At 38.6% G+C, this 20909-nt stretch overlaps 1 protein-coding gene across 2 annotated transcripts; it reads left to right on the plus strand.

The window, feature by feature from the left end:
• The first annotated feature begins 1128 nt into the window (after positions 1 to 1128).
• Positions 1129 to 19986, plus strand: LOC120526894 (spermatogenesis-associated serine-rich protein 1). 2 transcript variants are annotated; one of them, XM_039750001.1, is made up of 7 exons: positions 1129 to 1318; positions 2656 to 2806; positions 5367 to 5491; positions 5939 to 6103; positions 9966 to 10074; positions 16624 to 16680; positions 19760 to 19986. In XM_039750001.1, the coding sequence occupies exons 1-7, from the start codon at positions 1276 to 1278 to the stop codon at positions 19890 to 19892; spliced, it is 783 nt and encodes a 260-aa protein (XP_039605935.1). In that variant the 5' UTR covers positions 1129 to 1275; the 3' UTR covers positions 19893 to 19986. The 2 variants fall into 2 exon arrangements, with proteins under 2 accessions (XP_039605935.1, XP_039605936.1); XM_039750002.1 differs by having other exon boundaries at positions 2659 to 2806.
• Positions 19987 to 20909: the final 923 nt, after the last annotated feature.

The following is a 20909-nucleotide window of genomic DNA, read 5'->3' on the forward strand; positions in this document are numbered from 1 at the left end:
CTGTACCTGAGACTTTGTGGAATTCCTCTTTGATGGTGGTTGTTCATTTCTGTATCGTCTGTGTGCGTGAGAACATCGCTTCAAAGCTAGGCACTTTCACTTTGCCGATATGTTTGGCATCTCTAATTTTGTGAAAAATCCCGCCGATAGAAAAAAGTAGGTGACCTGCACCAATGTGTTCCACTAAACGTGTAGTACTTTAAATCCACGGATGTAAAAACGGTAACATTCGTGCATACAGGAGTGAAAAAATCAGAGCCGCTTCACTGCGGGAACTGATTACATTTCTCTGGGGAAGAGTCTGAGGAATGCTTCTTGTGTCGATTCTTCGCTCAGATAGGGGTAATGTTGCATTTCCAACATTTCCTCTGTTTTTTCTTCTTAAATAGTACAGGTGCGATCAGCATTTCTGACAGGACATTTACGACCTTTGATTTTATGATTTCATGTTCTGATCCTTGTACATTTCGGACTCAAATCATCGATCCTTCACATTAAATTTACACTTTTCCAGGTAATTTCCAGGGAATTAGTTGCCCCAGAAACTAAGCCGAATTTCGTCAAATCCTTTTTCTGGAATTGACAATAAGCCCATTTCAAAAAGCAGGATTAGCGAATTATTCACATCTTTCTTTCCAGATCATGTGATTCTGGTTTAATCTGTTCTAGAAACACAGGCTTGGCTAAATTCTTTTTGTGAATCCTGATTTACTTTATCCGGATTTCACATTAATCTTGCTTTCTAGATCAGCCCCCAGCCCCCTAATGAGACAACCCAGGAAAACCAAACTACAGAGTGAATCGAGTGGTAACGCTGACCCCAAACTTCTTTTAACAATAGTAATACAAACTAAATTAACCGAAACATAATTTTTGTATTTAACTTGTATTTAGAGCATAGTTTTTTTTTTTTTTTTTGCATCCACGAAAAAAAATACCCTTTAACTTGAACGCCAACACCAACCTCGATTTTCTTCGAGGCAGTCGGGCTGAAGCAATTCAGTTGAATGGGACGAAGGCGCGTCATCCAAATGGTAACCCCGGGACTCCCGCATCACGTGATCGCGGCTTTACTGCCACTGGCTTCGCGCCGGCCGTTTCCAGGGCGACTGAAAGACGCCGCGGCCAGCATGCAGTGTTAAGTTATAATATACTCCCAGCACCAAGAAAAGCGGCTGCCGGCAGTTCCCCTCGATCCTCGCACGATGCAAATCACGAGTTCCTACATTATTATAAATTATTAATCACCTACTCCTCGTTACACAGGGAAGCAAAATGACTTCAGTGGAGAAGGATTTATCTGCACAGTTTCAGACAGGTGAGATGTCTTCAGCGCATAGGAAGAAACTGAAAGAACTTTGTAGAGTCCCACAGCTACTGTAGAGGAGGAAATTAGTTTAGCCGCCGAAAGGTCGAGAAAGGTTCTTTTGCTTCTGATCTTTGGCCAGTCGCAACAATCGAGTAAACCATCTGCCATAAAATAATCAGCTAAAGCGCCATTTAGGACAGGGACCGCGTGAGAATACAAACCCATTTTTAAACGATTCCATAAACCTGCTGTTTATCATAACGTGTGTTAAGCACCGCATCGTGCATGCTGCTCTTAGCTCCTCAGTACTCGCTAATGTGCTTCTAAACTCCTAAGTCTCACCTTCTGTTTTGTTTTTTTATAAATCTAGAAATATCGTTATTGATGCTTAGTAGTTGACGTTTCAACTAGAACATTTAGAGTTATTGTCCAGAAAAAGGACTACATTGAAGGAAACAAATAGATTTGTATGTCTTCTATTAAAATGAGGAAAATGTAAAAATTTATAAGAGCTGAGAGCACAGGAACTGTCTGACAATAGCATTCACACGAATGAGAGGTGAGTGGATCGTGAGGGTGGTTGTAAATGGTTGAGAGGAGTGCGGGACTTGCCAAAATCTCTTGGCAAAAAGTCTCATCTTGCAGGACCTGAAATTATCTCTCTGAAAAAGTCTCGTCTCAGAATTTCCTTTTATAATGGAAAGATATGAACCAGGTTTACAGTGGTAGGACGCACACACGTATATTATGTCTGTGAGAAACCACAGACACCTCTGGGTGTGCAGGAGTTGGGAATAAATGAGCACTCAGCCAGAAGCACATCACACGCAATGCACCTATGAGGAATGAGAAACATGACTGGTTTGGACCTTGCAAACTGAGAAGAGCCTCGGCTGCCTTGTGTTTTGTGTACAAGACAACATCAGTAACGACAACAAGAAGTAGTTGATGACACAAAAGCTACTGTTTTAGTTAGTATTAATTAAAAAAAATATTTTACTTTCAGGGTGGCAAGATGGCACTGTAGTAGCGCTGCTGTCTTGCAGTAAGGCGACCAGGGTTCATGTCCCAGTTCCTCCCTGTGTGGAGTTTGCATGTCCTCCTTATGTCTGAGTGGGTTTCCTTCCACATTCCAAAGACATGCAGGTTAGGTGAACTGGTGAACCTAAATTGGCCGTAGTGTGTGATTGTGGGGGTGTGTGGTGGGTGTTTATTTGCCCTGCGATGGATTGGCGCCCTGTCCAGGATTTATGCCCTATGCTAGATGGGTTAGGCTCCAACACCTCCTGCAACTCTGGTCTGGATTAAGCAAGCTGGAAAATGACATGACATTTTATTTTCAAAAGCAGATGGGCGACACTTGTCAAGCTCCTCAATTTCCAGCAGAAACTCGCTTCAACAACACAAACCTTGTGGACGACGGTACTACTCACATGGCTATGGAACAGAGAAAGATTACAGGCCACATGTGCAGCATATAGAGCCTCGGTATACACAGTATGTACCCAACTCAGTTTTCTTTGAATTGGCATTTTAACATTTATTTCACAATGTGTGTATTTAAAAAAAAAAAATTACATTTGTTTACAAATGACAGCATACATGATTCTGTGAATGCTCCCACCAGGGTAAACCCGATAAACGATGGCTTTATACCTGATCCCAGTTTAGTGCCGAGGGAGGTGAAGGGAGAGGCAGTGAGTAAGAGGTGGGAAGTCTCAAGCGAGTACAAGTTGTGTGACTTGGATTATTAGGAGTATGATAAGAAAATCAGGCAAAGAGGTGGAAATGCTGAAAAGAGGGAGCGTAGATTAGGGCTGCATACAAGAGGTATGGGGAAGGTACAGCAATGCTTAGTGGGCGTAGTGGAACAGGTAAGTGATGGCGATGCCCGGGTCAATAAGACATGCAGACAGAGTGGTGAGATGGAGAGGTTAAGTGAACATATTGTACTTGTTAAAGTGACTGGTGGTAAACAGGTCACTGATGAAGATACTCTCAGCATAGAACCAACAGTTGGTAGGAGAAATTAAGAGAGAGATGAATTTTGGGACAAGTTGATGAAGGTGACAGTAATGGGTGCCCCATTAACAGGCCTTGTCAAGACAGTGGTAATGGTTATGAGGGGAGTCCATCGGGATTTAGCTTTGGTAGCAGGAATGTTGAGGGAGAGAGGATACTGCAGTTTGGTAATCGAAATTGTTGTGTGCAGCAGAATGTTTAAGAAGGAGGAAAACACACGGGTGATACAGCAGATTACTTTTGTAGCATAAGCAGTCGGTGAGGACATACTGTAGGTGAAAAATAGTGAAGGAGATCCCATGCTGTGTATCACATCACATGGCAGTAGGAGAACAGTTAGGCAGAGGCATGAAGAAATATAAGATGAAGTATGTATAGAGGCTAAAATGGCAGAAGTTGAAGGAAGAGAATATGTTTCAGAAGCATCGTGTTTAAATAGCAATGGGAAGCGATGAAGAATGTCTGGTTGACAACAACAAAAGTATGCAGTTGGACAAACGGAAACATGGTGTTGGGATGCAGAGATAAAGATGGCAATAGAAACATATAGTAGAAGTTAATAGGAGCAGCAGAAAGCAACATTCGTAAGTGACAGGGCCATTTATAAAGAGGAAAAGCGAAAGTTCAGCAAAGCAGTGGCAGGAGTTTGCATTTGATCTGCAGAATGAGGAAGGAAAGGGAAATGTGTTCCGGATCTCAAAGCAGATGTCAAACGAAACACAGGATGTAGGAGGTGTGAATTGCTTGAAAAATGCTGAAGGGAACATGGTGATTGATTGTAATGGCATTAAGGATACCAGGAAGAAGTAGAAGGAGACAAATGGGATAATGATGTTTATTATATTTGCTGTTAGTGAGAAATAGACCAAGCTGTAGGTTTTCGAAAGACAAGGTTGTAAAAGCCCTGGAAAAGACGAAGATGGGTAAAACAGTGGGTCCAACTGGATAATGTCAGAAATATTGGAGGTATCAGAAAGTCATAGAGTTGAGCCAATGGCAGACATGTGCAACATGATTGTCTGTGTCTTGAAAAAGAAGATCGGAGGAGGAGTGTGCTCATTTCAGAGCATAAAGGGAAGGATGATTCACTGTAATGTGTGTCCTATAAAGCATATTATTATTATTATATTATTATATTATCAAGAAAATCACTTCAATGCCTGTGCTGTTGGAAGTGAGTAAATAAAAGATGTACAGTATGTAGTGGCACGGCACATCATCTGCGTGCTGCAAGTGTGACCCCTTTGTTGTTAGAAGATGTACGACAGAAGTGCAGAATGCTGCTACTGCTCTTAGGGTAAATCTGCAACAGAGTTGTTTTGGAGAAACTAAGGAAGTTCTGCTACTTGGGTGACATGCTGTGCACAGCAGTGATAGCCAGGGTGAGATGTACATGGAGGAGGTTCCAGGAGCCATCGCTCATTCTTCGTTTTAAAAGAGCCTCTCTGGCTCTAAAAAGGAAAGGATGTGATGAGTAGTATGCTGTATGGAAGTGAGATGTGGAAGATGAAGGCCAAACATGAAGCAAAGCTGGAAACAATGGAGAGGACACTTATCAGGTGAATGTGTGGAGTGTCACCGGGTAAGAGGAAGACAAACGGCAAGTTAAGAAAAAGGGTGGATGTGGAGACGTTAGATGTTGTGCTGAGGAGAAACAGACTGCTCAGGTTAGGGCAGGCAGAGGATGATTGGGTGAAGAGGTTCACCAAGATGGAAGTGCAAATGATGAAGCCAAAGAAGATGTGGTGGTGGTGTCAGGTGATATGAAAAGAGGCTGAGGCCCATGGAGAGTGGAGAATTTGGGGGCCACTGAGTAAGCCCAGAAAAAGGCTGAATATGATTATAGTTGATGATTCATTTTTATTAAATTTGGAATAAAGCAGTACAGACTTTAGTACAAACTTTAAATTAAGTCTTAATAGAATGTGTTGTTGTGTCTTCATTTTACATCTAGTCAGTAATGCCCATAAAATACATCTTAATAAGTATATCTTGTTTGTGTTATCTGATTCACTTCAGATTTTATTGTTTGCAGTTCTGACCTCGACTGGACGTCAAGGCTGCGCTGGTTGCCTGAACCAGTTTATGGTGATGCCCCATTTCCCGACATTAAATTGATTAAATTTCCTAGTGAAACCAGATTGCTCAGACCATTTCCACGTAAGTGACTTACTTCTCAGTTTAAGATAAAATGCTACTTCAGTACCCAATAGTGAATGTGAAGCCTAAACGTAACCAAATGAATTGCTTCTTATTATATTTTTCTCCTGTAACGTGAGGTGTCAAAGGTGCTCAGTATTAATGTTGCTCTCCTTTATAAGTTTTACTTTTTATTATAGAAGGCAAAGGCAATAATATCATTCGATTAAAACAGACTGGGAAGTTTAAAGTTATATAAACTCCAAACCTAATGTAATATACGATACTTTCTAGAGTAATTCAATCCTATTAGTATGATTATTATTGTTGTTATTGTGTAATAATCCAACTGTAACAAGTCTCCCTCTGTTTTAATACAATTGGAGTTATCACTGGTGCAAAATAACAAGTCAGTTATAAAGGTCTGCTGCTCACGTTTGTTTGTTCATCTGCATTTTTGCCTTCAAGAAGCTAATGCTAAGTCGGAATCAGAATGGACCTCTTACCCTAACTTTGGTCTGCCATTCACTTACCATTTTGGTAAAAGATGTAAAATTGATGGAGCCAGTCCTAAAAATGCCACCAGCACTTCAGAGCAAATGTTATCAAAATTATTGGGAAGGAAAAAGAAAGGTGAGTATTTCTTTCAGATATATAAATAACTTCCAGTAATACTTCTGTAATACTTGAAGTGCTCATTCTGTAGCTTGTAGTACCCACATTAACTCTTAGTTCTCATTAGCAAACTTACTTTCTCCAGGGCAGTGACTGAAGGTCCACAGCCTATCCTAGCAGCTCTGGGTGCAACGCAGAAACCACCCCTGGATGGGACACCATTGTGGAACACACATACAGACACACTCACCTTTACTGGTATGGTGTCACCAACCAATCGAACACTCATGGAGAGGAAGTGCAAACTCCACCCAGACAGAGACCAGTCGTGTACAGCTATGCGTTGGCCATTGTCACACTCACACTTTTTTATTGTATGAAGCATTTCTGCTGTTTGCTTTGGTCTTAATGCCCCCTTTTATCTGTGCTGTTGTATGCAAAGTACTTTACTTGAGCGTATATTTTCTCAGGTCTCAATCAAAAGTCAGTCTAGAGTCTTATGAGCTATATTTTCACCCCAGAACTCCTGTACATGCATGCATATTTGTTATTTTTACTGAAAAACCCCAAAGTACAGGAATGGACCATGCAGTAGTAGGTACTAAAATGCCAGCTGCATATGTCAAATGCATGTAAGTAAAAAGAAACATCCAATAAATGCAGAATTTAAATGATCAGACTACAATTTTCGGCTCTTCACTCTGATTTCAGCCCTGATTACATAACTAATAAGTCATTTCCACGCAGCTTGCTGGAAAACTCATCAGCTGGCGATTGTAACTTTCTGTCAAAGTCAAACTCAGTATCTCGTGTTTTTCCCCTAATCCAGTAACAGCCTGCTTTGTTAAAAACCAACAGTGACCCCTGCTGGTATGTAAAGCGTACCTTAAATTGAGCAGATTTTAGAAGGAATTAGGGGGGCTCCTGATTATATAGCAGTAGCAGTAGTGGTAGTAGTGGTAGTAGTATTACTGCTAATTATAAAGCTTACTGGGCCAGGCTGTATAATTATGTACTGTGCCATCTGAATTGACAATTTACATTTTTATTCTTGAAGTTCATTAAATAGCAATACACATTACATTAAAACCATGCTTTTTCATACTATTTAGATAAAGTAACAGTTAGTCCTCGTTTGGCTCCTGTGACTTTAGATTGAATGAACTGGGTTTAAACATGGATGGGCATTACAACGTACTTATTAATGACTGTAAATGTAGAATTCTCTACCTTTTTGTATATAAATGTTTATTTTTGAAAAGCAGAACATTACAGTGGCATACTACTCACTCAAATGAAAAATAATAGCATAATAGATACAGCAGCGATTCAACAGAAACAGAAAAAGAAGAGAGAAATAAATAAATAAAGTTTTAAATATAATAGAACAACTGATATAAAAGGAGTCAATCACATGTTTATTGTATATTAATGAATTCTTGCTATGTTTTAATATAAGTTTTAAACAAATCCTCTAAGAGAGAATGTCATTTTTCCCAGTTTGAGGTAATACAGAATGTGGATTGGGATTCCCGCAGTTGAGTAAGATATGTCTGTGTGCCCCTGGAAAAATAATGCTCAGTAATTTATTTTACCATGTGGTGAACTTTAGCACATAAGCTGTTTCCAAGGAACATGGCTGTTGGTAAGTGTTCTCCATTGGTTATCACCTGAGCCTCTTGCTGGTTGGCCTGGTAATACGCAGAGTGGGGACCAGTGGAGGGACTGGTGTTGCCTACAATGATTCTGACTGCCTGTTCAGGTGTTTAATTACCTCTTTAATAGTTTAAATGTTAAACTACATTATTTACTCCCTTAAAGTTTATCAGATATGTCTTGCGTTAGTGACAAACATGTTTCCTTCAGTAAAACTCCAGTATTTTAAATAAAGAACTGAATGTGTGACAAAGCCTTGTTTCCTGACACTTTCAGTCTGTAGCTTATAGTTGTGAACAAGCTCAACTTTTACAGCCCTGCCACGTTCTCTGCCATATCTTGGGCATTATCAGTTGCAGTATTTGTTCACAGGCGAATGTGTTGAGCTTTACCGTGGCACCTACACTCAGCACGCATTCTCCTGCAATCTCTGCCATGCAAGAAACTCATACACTTTCTCACTATTGCTGTGCTCTCCCGTATATCCATCCACTTGTCCATTTTCTACACCTGCTTATCCAAAAGAGGGATACCAGTAAGATATAATAAGGGGGTTACCAGTAAAATACTGTCCCATCAGGCATCTGGCACAAGGCAGGAACAATCCCTGTACAGAGCATCAGCCCATCTCCTGTGAACGTGAATCTTTAAGTTAACTCTTTGTGGTCGGTGCATGCATCATTGTTGTTGTTGTCCCACAGACTCCCACTTAATTATGCTGAAGGAATAAAATGTTTTTTCAGTTGCTATATGAACCTGAATTATTGTTTTTGAGCCACAGTTTGCTGTTTTAAGTAGTTTTGAAGTGCAACAGGTACAGCGGTCCACATCAATACCAGGCTGGACTGGTCGCATTAAACAGAGGAACCATATAAGAGTAGATTTTTTTATGTTTAGATGTTCTACAACTTTGTGATGGCCAGAGTGACTTTCTATGCTGTGGTGTGCTGGGTTGGTAATAGAGGCCCAGCGAATCAACAAGCTAATTAAAACAGCAATAATGAGATGCACTCTGGACCCACTGGAGGTAGCAAAGGAGATGGTTAAAACGAAAAGGAGAGCCATTATGGACAATGCTGGACATTCTCTCCCTGACACACTTCAGCAGAGACACTACTGGGGCTTCTTAATACCAAGGGCAGTACGTCTGCATAATGGTTCACTGGCTCTGTGACAGCTAAGTCAGGAATTTTCTTACTTTTGTAATTGAGAGGAGTTTGTTGTCTGTTATAATAATAATAAGTAAAAATAATTTAATTGAGCTTCAGTAAAATCCAAATTTTCCCCTATGGACAAACAAAGTGCAATTTATCAATCTATCTATCTATCTATCTATCTATCTATCTATCTATCTATCTATCTATCTATCTATCTATCTATCTATCTATCTATCTATCTATCTGTCTATCTATCTATCTATCTAAAAGAAGTTATAGCATTCCAAGCCATTTGGCTGCATGATATTTATGTCTAAAAGTTTTAACATACAGTAGCAAGGCATCAAGTAACAATGTCATATGACAAAACAAGAAACATTCATATAACACAAAAGCATCCCAGAAATGTGGATTTTATTCAGGGCTGACACCAGGTAAAAATCTGCTAGGGGGATGATGATATTTCAGTTGATGCTGAGCCATTTAGTTTGCTGGTTCTTAGAGTTTCTGCATGATATGCTTATCACAGATATATTTAGTAATAAGATGGTTTTGATATTGATGTAAAATTGGGGGGCACCCGGCTCCAGATGCTGAAATGGCACCTCTGTAGCTGTCAATAAGTTTGTGACTTTGGAAACTGGTAGACAGCTTTGAGGTCTGCTGTATTCTTGTTCACACGGGGCACTTTGACAATTCAGATTGATTATTTTGCTAGGGTATGTGGTTTATACTTTCTCTATCATTCTGTTAATTTATTATTATTTTATAAGAAATGTTAGTTTATTTAAGGAACTCAAGTTGGGATTGTATGAAACTCTAAATAAAATTTTAATTTACATTATTTGCATATACTGTACAGCTCTATAGATCAATCTGTCAATTTTTCTGTATATTTTATTGTTAGTTTAACTAAAATGATGAAAAATGAAAGTCACAATAATATTGAGCATGTCTTTTATCCTAGATCCTAGTTTCCTCCAAGTAGATTTATTTAATAAAGTAAACTAGATTACATTCTGTTTGTAGAAATACTTTATAAAAAACATTGTTTCCTTAATTTCCAGCACTTGAATATGACAGTGCATCCTCATTGTGTGGAAAGCCTTACCATTCTCCGGAGTTCAGTGACAGTTTCCATAAACTTGGATCAACATTGCCTTTGACAAAGTTTGGGTTTGTAAATATTTTTCTTTCAATGTATCTTCCTGATGATCCAAATATAAAATATGCTGAATAATGTAGGATGCAGTATTTATGCAATAGTATAATTTAAGAGTACAAACAGCACAACCTAAATGTGTGCTGCAGAAAATAATGAAGAACAGCCAGAGTCCTCCACTAGATGGCAGCATGTGATGATTGATCAGAGCAAGTAACATTTTCACAGTTACAGTCAATAAAATAAAGTGAAGAAGGCAGAAAAAGAAAAAGGTTTTTTATTTTTATTATTAGGGTTATATTCAGTATGTTTGTATTATTAAGAAGGATCTGCTACCTTTGAAATAATGAAATGGGGATGCCATGTTAAAATCTATGTAAAAATCGTCTCTGACATAAATATATTACGGCTGCTTTAACTGAAATTTTACACAAGGACACATTTACATATTAAACTTTTAGGATGTGGTTTGGTTTAGTCAGACCAATCATTTAATAATTACATTAGCTGTGTTTGTTATTGGTAAGATGTCAACAGTCGAATATGTTTTTAATATTACAGTAATTAGGAAATGGTTTATTAATAATGTTATGTAAGGCTTAGTTATAACAAATAATATATGACTATCCTTGATCTGAGCACAACACAATGGACGCCTTTTATTCAGTCTTCCCTGTCTGTAGCATTGTCTAAGAACAGGATCATAAAATGTGCTTATATGTGACTAAAGTGTTGTGGCTTTCAAAATAAAAATAAATTAACAAAGAGACTCATTAATGTGCTTGTCTTGTGGTTTTGTGTGTATGTTATCATCCAGTTGATGCTTGGAACTGGCCAACTCTATTTAATTTCAATGTGGTGCTCAAACATAAAGAATGCTGGCAGTCACTTCCAGTTCGCCCTCTGGTGGTCGTTCCGAGTGTCAACTGGATGATAATATGCATACAAGACCACAAGATCACCCCCACCCTACCCAGAATTTCACCCTACAGTATTTTTAGTTGACCAATGAGAAACACGTGTACCAAGTTTCATGAAAATTGCTCCAGCCGTTCGGAAGTGATGCTGGAACATGCATACACACACACACACACACTGACTTTTATATATAAACTAGCAGGAGTACCCAGCGTTGCCCGGGAATCTATAACCGGTGAATTTCCCAAATGAATGAAACAGAACATAGAATTAGAACAAACAGTTTTCTGATTCACATTTTATTGTAAGTTCGAACACTTTGGCATTTGAGACACCCTTGAAGTAGACTTTTTTCTGGCATCTGAAGTGGACTGTCGAATTGTACAGGTTTTTTTCGGTGGTATGAGTATATTCGCAAAAAGCAGGACAATTATAATATGTTACATGGTATTACGTACGGAATAAGCACCACAGTGAGATGAATTTACCTTATTTACAATACGTCAGAAAGCAAAGAAATCAGTCAGTAAGAAAGAGCAACACTGAAATCGTACTGTGAGTCGGAAAGCGAGCAAATAGCACCACAAATACGGGAAGCCAGTGAGAAAAAGTAGCATTGAAACTGTACTGGGAAATATGGTGGGGAGGGGTGGTCTGTTTCTAAGGAGCGTTTGTGTTGAAGTGTGCTGGTATCTAATGGAGGTTGGTGATGGTAACTACAGAGAAAAGTGACATACAACCGGTGTTGCGTGTGAGAAAAATGGCGGGGGAAGGATGCTGTCTTTTTAAGGTGAGTCTGTGTTCAAACGTGCTGCCATATAATGGACGTTGGTGAATGAAATACAGCACTATCGGTGCATGTGGGAGTGTGACCTGCAGGTGTGTGAGCTGGTCACACACACTGGGTCGTTCACGTTTTATATCTATACAGCAGCCCTGCTTCACCTGATCAAAGCAGTCGGCCTTCTGATACTTGGACACTTCCGCCATCTCTTGGCAATTTAAAGAAACATGGGTAAAGAGTGATGCACAGGGACCAAACGTGCCACTAGATGGTGCTGCCATGAAGGTTTGCTGCAACGTGCAGCCATCTTGTCAATGAAAAGTATGGGGACGTGTGCCAAAGGAGAAAAGGTGCCCTGCCCTTCACCACGAACATTTTTCCCAACCAAACATACTCCATGACCTTCTCCTGGTCACAAAGGAGCCCCATCCCCAGTTTGGTGCCAATCGGACACCTGGTGCAGATTTGTATGGCAGATAAACAAACATACATACACACATCGACTCTGCTTTATATATATAAAGATAGTTTATCTGAGCCTAAGCTTTTGAAGAATGTGGAGAGCAATCATTTAAAAAAGTGAATTGTGGGAGTTAGTACTTAGCATCATCCTGAGTTGGCCATTGGATAATTATTACAATTTTATTGTTAACGTTATAATAATTTCATTTCAGGATGCCTGTACTTACTACAGGTAAGGCAATAAGGTGTTGTTTGTCTGACTCATAGTAAATGTAGTAAGTATCCTTAAATAAATGTATACCATATTTATCCTGTGTAATGTAATTACACTTTATTAACTGCAATTTTTTCATTTTCATAAAAACAGCACGTCTTTAACTGAAATTTTAATTGGACGTTCCATGTGCACATCTGTATGATTGAATTAAAATCAGATCCTCTCTCAACATGGATTTGTGCAGATTCTTGGAGCTTGTCCATCCTCTCTCATTTCAGTGTTTGTTAACTGGTGAGCAGAAATAAATCACTCCAAACGTCAGTGCCAGCCATGTACAATTTAACACAGTTGAGAATCTGTCTTTTCCACCCAGTAATTTCCTGGATTAAAAATAATATCTTTCACTTTATATCATTAACAGTGTTCTTCATCACATGTGAAATTACCATCCAGTCGTTCACCTTTTACCCCATACATCCAAGTCAAGGTTACACTGGTATAGCTGGTCGAAGCCGCAGTAAGGGTAAGCATGGTAGGGCACAGTACTGTACACACTCACGATCACTCATACTGGGCCAGTTAACCTAACATGCATGTTTCTGGGATGTGAGTGGCAAACCAGAGTAACTAATATGTGTTATATGTGAAGTTAATCGGCTCCTTCAAGTAGTACAAATTAACTTCTTAGGATAGTCCAGATTCCAAAAGACAAGCAAGTTAGGCTCACTGGTGACTTTGTAAGTAAATGTAGGTGTGCACTTGAGTGTGCCAAATACAGAAATGTGCCAAGGCTGTCATTTATCACAAAGCAACAGTGAGAGGGGAATCTGAGCAAATAACCTTAAAATAAAGTAGAAACTGCCCATTCAAGGGAGTCGACGCTCTCAAAATACCAAATAACACTGCCAGCCTGCATTGCATCAGTGGCATAGACATTCAAAGCAGGTCTATTCATATCAAAAGAATTAACAAGTGTTGTTTCTCTTTGGAGGTTATTTCAGCTCTTTTTGGTGTTATTTGCTTTTTAGCATGGTTATTTTAGTGTTTACTTACTCTATAGTTTTCATCTGTCAATTCTTTCTCAGTTTAGTTTTATTTTAATGGAATCATTTCAGACTAAACAAATTACGCTTATTTTTAATCAGAGAACACATACCTCTTAAAAACAGGCCCCTATGAGGGCCTATGAAAAACTTAAAGGCAAATAACGAAGTAGAATTTCTTAGGTATCAAAACTCCAGAAATTAAATAAAACTTTTATGTTTAACCCCAAAGAGACATGGAAAAAATTAAATAAAACACTAATCGTAATGTTTTTAGGAAGGAAAAAAAGCAAAATGTTTTCTGTGAGATTTAGTGATTTTAAAAGATGACCAACGTCACCTCGCTACTCGTCTTCCTCCGTGGTAGCCTTTCATCCCAAGAGTTGTGGTTTCCTCAGGCATTTACATTTTACCTTGAAAGTGATTCTCCAACTGCTGTAATTGACATTATTAAATGCTGAAGCCCACTTGTGAATTGCTGTCTGAGTTCTGTAGAGAGCTAGACAGTAATCACAATTACTCCCAATCTTTCACAATGTTTGATGAAGAAGATCATAAACTATGCTGAAAGTCATGGACCGTGGAAAGCATCTGAAGCAGGGAGGTGATTGTGGATACATGAAAATTGACGCTTCATTCTGTATTAACATGGGATAAGCATCATCAAAAATAATGCAAAGCTGATTTAAAATTTCTACAAATCACTCAGAATGTCTCATCATATTGTAAGCTTGAGTTAATGTCTCCCAAAAAGAAACAGTGAAACTTAGTAATTATGTTTACTCACCTAAAACATTATCTCCACATATCTTCACTTCAAGAAAATTGTACCAAACGTGTGTGATGAAATGTCTAACTCCCAGTTGTCACAAACGTGCCTCAGTGTTGATTTAAGTCTTCTTAAACTGAAACCTTTGCCACTTCAAATTTTATTCACAAAGTTTACAGCTTAGACCTGTGCCCCTTGAGCTCATCTTTAAAACACAAAAACAGGCTAGAGATATTTTTAAAATCATTTTAGAATAAAAATTCATGTTGTAAATAAATACCATGATTACAAAGTATTAACTTTGACTTAAAAATAATGAACTTATTCTTTAAACACAGTATAACAAGGGCTGTTTATACTTTATCATTTCATACTTTATATTCAAAGGAATGGCCTTTCAGTTATTCTCAGGCTCTTCAATGTTTTTCATGAACTTTTCTGGAGTCATGAAGCTCAAAATAATGCATGGAGCTATGTGAGGAACACACATGATAAACGGACTACACCTGGCTTCAAACCAAGGTGGGCATATGAAATAATAAGGGGGTGCGGTGTGATAGACTCCCAAACATTCACTATGTAACAGTATTGATGACAGCATGGTTGGAGGGGCTCAATATGATATTTGGGAAAGTGAGGGGGGGCTTACCCAGCCGTATGACCCCTTGGAGCCAAACCCGAGTACACCACAGCATGTGAACAAGGCATCAACTATAGGAATGGCTGAGACTGTCACTACACGTCACCAACATTCAACCCCGCTTCAGGCTGCAGAGAACTACTCTAAGAATGACTTGTACCAACAGAGCGCCCCAAACTCGAGCTTCATAATGACAAAAATTCATCTTCATTATGGTTTCTAAAATGAGAAAGGGTATTAAAAGACTCCATTCTTTTTGTGCCAGTGTCCATCTATTCAAGGACCAGGCTGTTTAGTTCTAAATAGCTAGACATTTCTTTTTTAATAAATAACTTGTGATGGAAACCTGGGCGACAGCCAGCCCAAACCCCAACACAAACACAGAAGCACAGCCCCAGGTGCAAATAAAGAAAGGTGTTTATTATAAATACCTTCAAAATGTTACACACGCACTCTCTACAATAATTTTCTCAACACCTCACTGCCCTCCTCCAGTCAAATGTTGCCTCTCTACCTCCCAGCTCTGACTCGCCTGGATAAGAGAGTGCATTCCTTTTTATTACAGACCCAGGAGTATTTCCATTGCCAGGGCGATTGCCCGATCGAAGTACTTCCGGGTCACACAGAAGTCCATTAACACAGTAGGGAGCTTGATTCTCTGTAACACCCTCTTGCGATACCCCGTGACCCCAACAGGGCTGGGCTGCCCTGCCGGACTACATTTCCCGGCATGCCCTGCAGGCTTCCTACTGGGCGTGGATATCTGGGACTGCTGCCATCTAGCGTGGTGGGGGAATAAAAACACCCCAGTGATATCTCTTCTTTTACAGGGGCTGTCCGTCTATCTCTTCCTTCCGGGTCTACTTCCTGCTTCCTTTCCAGCCTGAATGTCCGTCCAGCCCATGTGACATCTACAAACTGTATCTGTGTACCCTCATGTTGAGTTTGATCTACTGAGGTGAACAGAGAGCAGCTTGCTGCAGATTCGAAGTATACAGTAAATCTGTTGTTACCAATGTAGCCTATCAATTTAGTTTCTTCGGTAGGTTTGCATTTGTACAGCATGTCACATTCCTTAGCTTCTGTAAAAGTTTTTTTTTTGTGTATTAAATTCACTTTAAATGAGTTCCACAAACTCAACCATTTATGTTTATTATGCACGTACTGTTGTTACTGTCTGTGTTATACTTAATACTGTGTCATACTCCCAGAAAGTACTTTAAGATTTTACAACAAATTATTTGTGGTGTATCCATGTTTAAAAAAACATAACGGTGCATTTAGTGCATAGCCAGTTAGTAAAAACTGTTTTATGTGAAAAAAAAAATTAGCTTCAACCCATTTTAATTTTATATCAGTTAGTTTTCAAGTATGGTTTTAATTTCACTTTAATTTTAATTTTTCACAGCTTTTAACTTTTTTTTAAATTTCAGTTAATGAAATGCTTTTTAAGTTGTTTATTACTAGTATTAAGTATTATTATTAATATTAACCATGCTTGTGTTTTTTCAAACAATACTGAAGCGATGGTGCTTGTCATATGAGTGTAATGGAGGACTATGGTGTTATGGTGGTCAGTGTATCCACCTCTCAACTCTATGGACTTCTGCTGTGTTCCCCGATCTGTCACCATTGCCTAGGGTGTTAAATTAGTTGTAAACCATACATTGGCTGACTGTTCAAAACAGTTACTTAATAGATTTCATTGTTACATTTTTTTATTCATTCAGGCCCCCTCCAGATGCTGATACTTTCATTCCTTTGTGTCCATTGCCTGCAATACCATGGTATGTAAATAAATGATTTATAGAGATTATATGTATTTTTGTTGCAAGAATTTATTTCTTTTCATTATAAAATTTTTGAAAACATCATCCAAATATGAAACAATCCTTACTACTTACTATACATTTGAAGAATAAATGCAAGAATATTATTTAGAAAATCAGCAGTGAAATGAAAAGGACACTTCTCGAGATTTTTGACAGGGAACACCAAAGAATTTTCAGCAAAATTGACAAAAGGCTAGTGGAAGAAATTAAATACATAAGTGCAAGACAGAACCATTGACAAAAACACAAAGAGAGTCAGATTGTGAAATCATTTGCAAACAAATACATTTTTGCAGGTAGAACAAGAAATTGGGACATGCGTTGGTTAAAAACCCAGGCATGTATAGAAGAGGACAGGCCACCTAGACTGGGGTAGAAAAGAGAACGCTAATCAGGATGAGCAGAGTCAGAATCAGCTTATTTTCTGTACGGCTGATTGAAAGGGTTTGGTCGGTGCAAATATCTGTAGACCAACAGTTAGTCAAGAACAAAATCTATAGGGATGGGGCTTACCAGTCTGTGCAGACATACATGATGTGGAAGTTGTTGATAGCCTGAAAGGACTCCGATAACACAGACGAGAGAAAGAAGAGAGAGTAGGTGGTTGAATGGCATCACCTGTCTCTCAGATAGAATAAAAAAGGAAATGAAAAAGAACAATTGTCAGAAAGGTGCTCACCTGCTTTAATGGAACTGGTTAACCTCTGTTCAGGCATATGCTTGGAGCTAGAAAAACTAGACAGTTTCCATTTATAGGGTGAATGGGCTCCACTCAGTGAGACAACTACCTAAACAAAAAAGCAAACTAACAAAGCAACTTTTAAATCTTATACTAGATAGATCATGCAACCCCTCCTTACTCCAGGAATACATGTCCCTAAAACCTGAAAATAAAAAGAAACAAAACAAGCAAATTTGCTGTTCTTCCTGCTTAGATTTATTAGACAACATCAGTTACATTAACTGTTGGGGAATTACTCATCAGACACAAATTAAAAATATACAATGAAAAAAGAAAGAGTACAAAATACCAAAAATTGCTGTCGCTCACTCAAAAGTGAGTGCCTTCTTATACAAACTATCTCCTACAGAGCAAAAAAAAAACAACACAATGCTAAAAACAGCACATAAACTAAATGTCAGGTTTTCCAAAACAAATGCACAAAGGAAAAGAAGTGCTAAGAAACAGTAAAATGTAGGACAGCAAAAATGAGGACATCTGAATCTCTAAATAGATCAGACAAACTGACAATGTGTGTGTTTCAGAGTCCCTTTTATAGGGGAAATTGAACACAGTGATGTGACATTCTTACACATGTGCTTGCGCCAAACAACATTCATTGACTTTAGTTCAGCTTTCAAAACCATCATCCCTCAGAAGCGCATGGGTCGGCTAGGCTACAACACCTCTCCTACACATCTGGGGACTGAACTGAACTTCCTGACAGAGAGACCCCAGGTAATCTCAGTTGGGAACACCATCTCCAATACCACCAAGCTGAGCACTGGTGCCCCCCAGGGCTGTTTACTCAGCCCACTTCTGTTGACCCTGCTGACTCATGATTATATGACTGCGTACAGCTCTAACAACATCATTAAGTTTACGGATGACACAGCAGTGGTGAAGCTTATTAGCAATGGAGATGAGTCAGCTTACAGAAGGGAGATATGATGGTTGGCGGACTATGTCAGTGCAACAATCTGTCCTTTAATGTGGACAAGACTAAAGAGATGATTGTTGACTTCAGGAAGGCCCATTCTGTCCACACCCCATTGCACATTGGAGGCTCTATGATAGAAGAGAACCAAATTCCTTGGTGTGCACTTGGCAGCTGACCTTACTTGGTCAATAAACAAAACCTCCATAGCCAAGAAGGTGCAACAGTGTCTCCACTTCCTTCAGCGGCTGAAGAAGGCAAGGCTGCCTCTCGCCATTCCCGCCACAGTCTACAGAAGCACCATCGAGACCATGTTACTTTTGGGAACTGCAGTGTCTCTGACTGTCCTCCAACTGTTAGTGTACACTTCAGAAAAAAAGCATTGGGTCCTCTCTGCCCTCCATTCAAGACATCTTTGTAAAGCATTGTATCTTACAGCATTATGAAGGACCGCTCTCACCCCTCAAACAGTCTCCTTGTCTCACTTCCATCTGGCAGAGGGTACTGTAGCATCCAAAGCAGTTCTGCACCAGCTTCTACCCTTTGGCTGTCCGGACTCAACTTTATGTTGCCCCCTGCCCTCAGATCTGCATATACAGTATATGCAGTACATTTGTTACACATGTCACTACTGTTGTTTTTTATTATTAGTTTTATTGTTATTATTTATGTATTTATTACTATTTCAAATTATCACTATGTATTAGCTTATGTATTATTTATTATATTTTTGTTTACCTGTTTAATTATAGTATAGCATTTTTCTTTATCTGTCTTGCACTTGTCCTGTGTTTATGTTCTGGGGAATGTTATTTCGTACCATTGTATCAAGCCACTTGACTTATAATCAGAATGATCATCATAATGATGTCACAATGGGATGTCTATTTAGTCACAAAACATGTAGGACAACAAAAGGAATAAACATCAAAAGCACTTTAAAATAATGCAGAAATAAGTGTGATACTGTGAACGCCATGAATACTAAAACACAAAACACAAGATGGAAACAAATAAAAATATCTAAACTCTGGAAAAAAGTATCTTGAAAAGCATGCGAGTCCCAAGATCTTACCATTTGCTTTAATACAATATACAATTATAACAGAAGTTGCAATTCCTTGTATTTAATCAGTTTAGTGTGATGCATAATGGTAATTTGCTATTATTAATATAATTATGCCAAAAGCAATTTCATTCTTTATTCCAAATTGACTTATTAATATTCTGATCATAATTAGGTGTGCCAGCTGTAGAATTACCACACCTGTGGCTTAGCCATCCATTTAGTTTTGGTAAAGTTTATGGGTTTTTTTTTCTATTACCATTTTTGTGTGCATCCTAAAACATATAACTTATGTACTTTGTTTTCAAAGCAAACCATATTCAGAAAAAGAGAAGATTCGCCAACAAAATGAAGAAGTTAATGATGTAAAGCTGCTTGATAACTGGAGAGCTGCTACACCCATATTAAATTCCATCTTACTCAGTGAAGGTAGCAAAAAGTAAATCATTTCTAGTGGATAACTAGCATCATAAGATATATTTTTCAATGGAATGTTCGTGCCAAGTAAGATGTTTCACAGTTTGAAATACTATACTGAAAATTATTATATCCATTATATAACCTTATTTAAGGTAATTTAAAATGTATATGTACAGTGAAAAATAAAGAGAATCTTAGAAAACCAGTGTCTTGAGTTTGGAGATGCTGTTATGCTTTTAGCATTGTTTTTTGGTTGTTTTTGGTTTTTTTTTTTCCAAAATGAAATTTAACTTCAAACTAATATGATGTCTTTTATATATTTCTATAAATATACTAACCAAAGTACCTGCTGTTGCTCAAAGACAGTATATTTGTAGAATGAGTTAAGGAATGAAAACAAAGGTTTATGTGTTTTTTAAAATGGTGACTCTGTCCCATCCTTCATCCACACTGCCTGTCTTTCAATGTCTCAGTTCTCTTGAGTCGAGAATTTGTTCTTTTTGGGTTTGATTGGATTACAGTCATGTGTGACTCTCCACTTAGTTTAAGGTGGACAGTTTGTAGTGCTTAAACTATGCAGAAAAGCCAATAAAGCAAGAGTTACACAACATCTCTTTGGTTCTACTTGGAATTGCACTGCATTTTCATTCTCAATCAAGCCTCACCCAACACCCTGCTGCGATGCTCCTTTTTTATATTGCAGCAGATAGAAGCAGCATAATGTTAAGTTCTGGTCATTTTGTGTGCTGGTGTGCCTTCAGTCTTTTGGAATGTTTCTCTTGCTCTGAGCCAGCAGATGGCACTGGTGTACAAACTGTAGAAGACAAAAAATAAAACCCACTGGGGTTACAATGTAGTCTATCTAGTCCATGTGGTCCTAGAGCAGGGGTGCCCAATGCGTCGATCACGATCAACCAGTAGATCGGAAAGGTAGTGCCGGTAGATCGCGTTGCATTCAAAAAAAATTTTTTTAAATGTTAGGCTATCATATATCCTCCCTATGGCATTTCCCACTTGATTGACATACAGGGTGGCCTGTC

This window comes from Polypterus senegalus, chromosome 3, assembly GCF_016835505.1.
Source record: "Polypterus senegalus isolate Bchr_013 chromosome 3, ASM1683550v1, whole genome shotgun sequence".
Lineage (NCBI taxonomy): Eukaryota > Metazoa > Chordata > Cladistia > Polypteriformes > Polypteridae > Polypterus > Polypterus senegalus.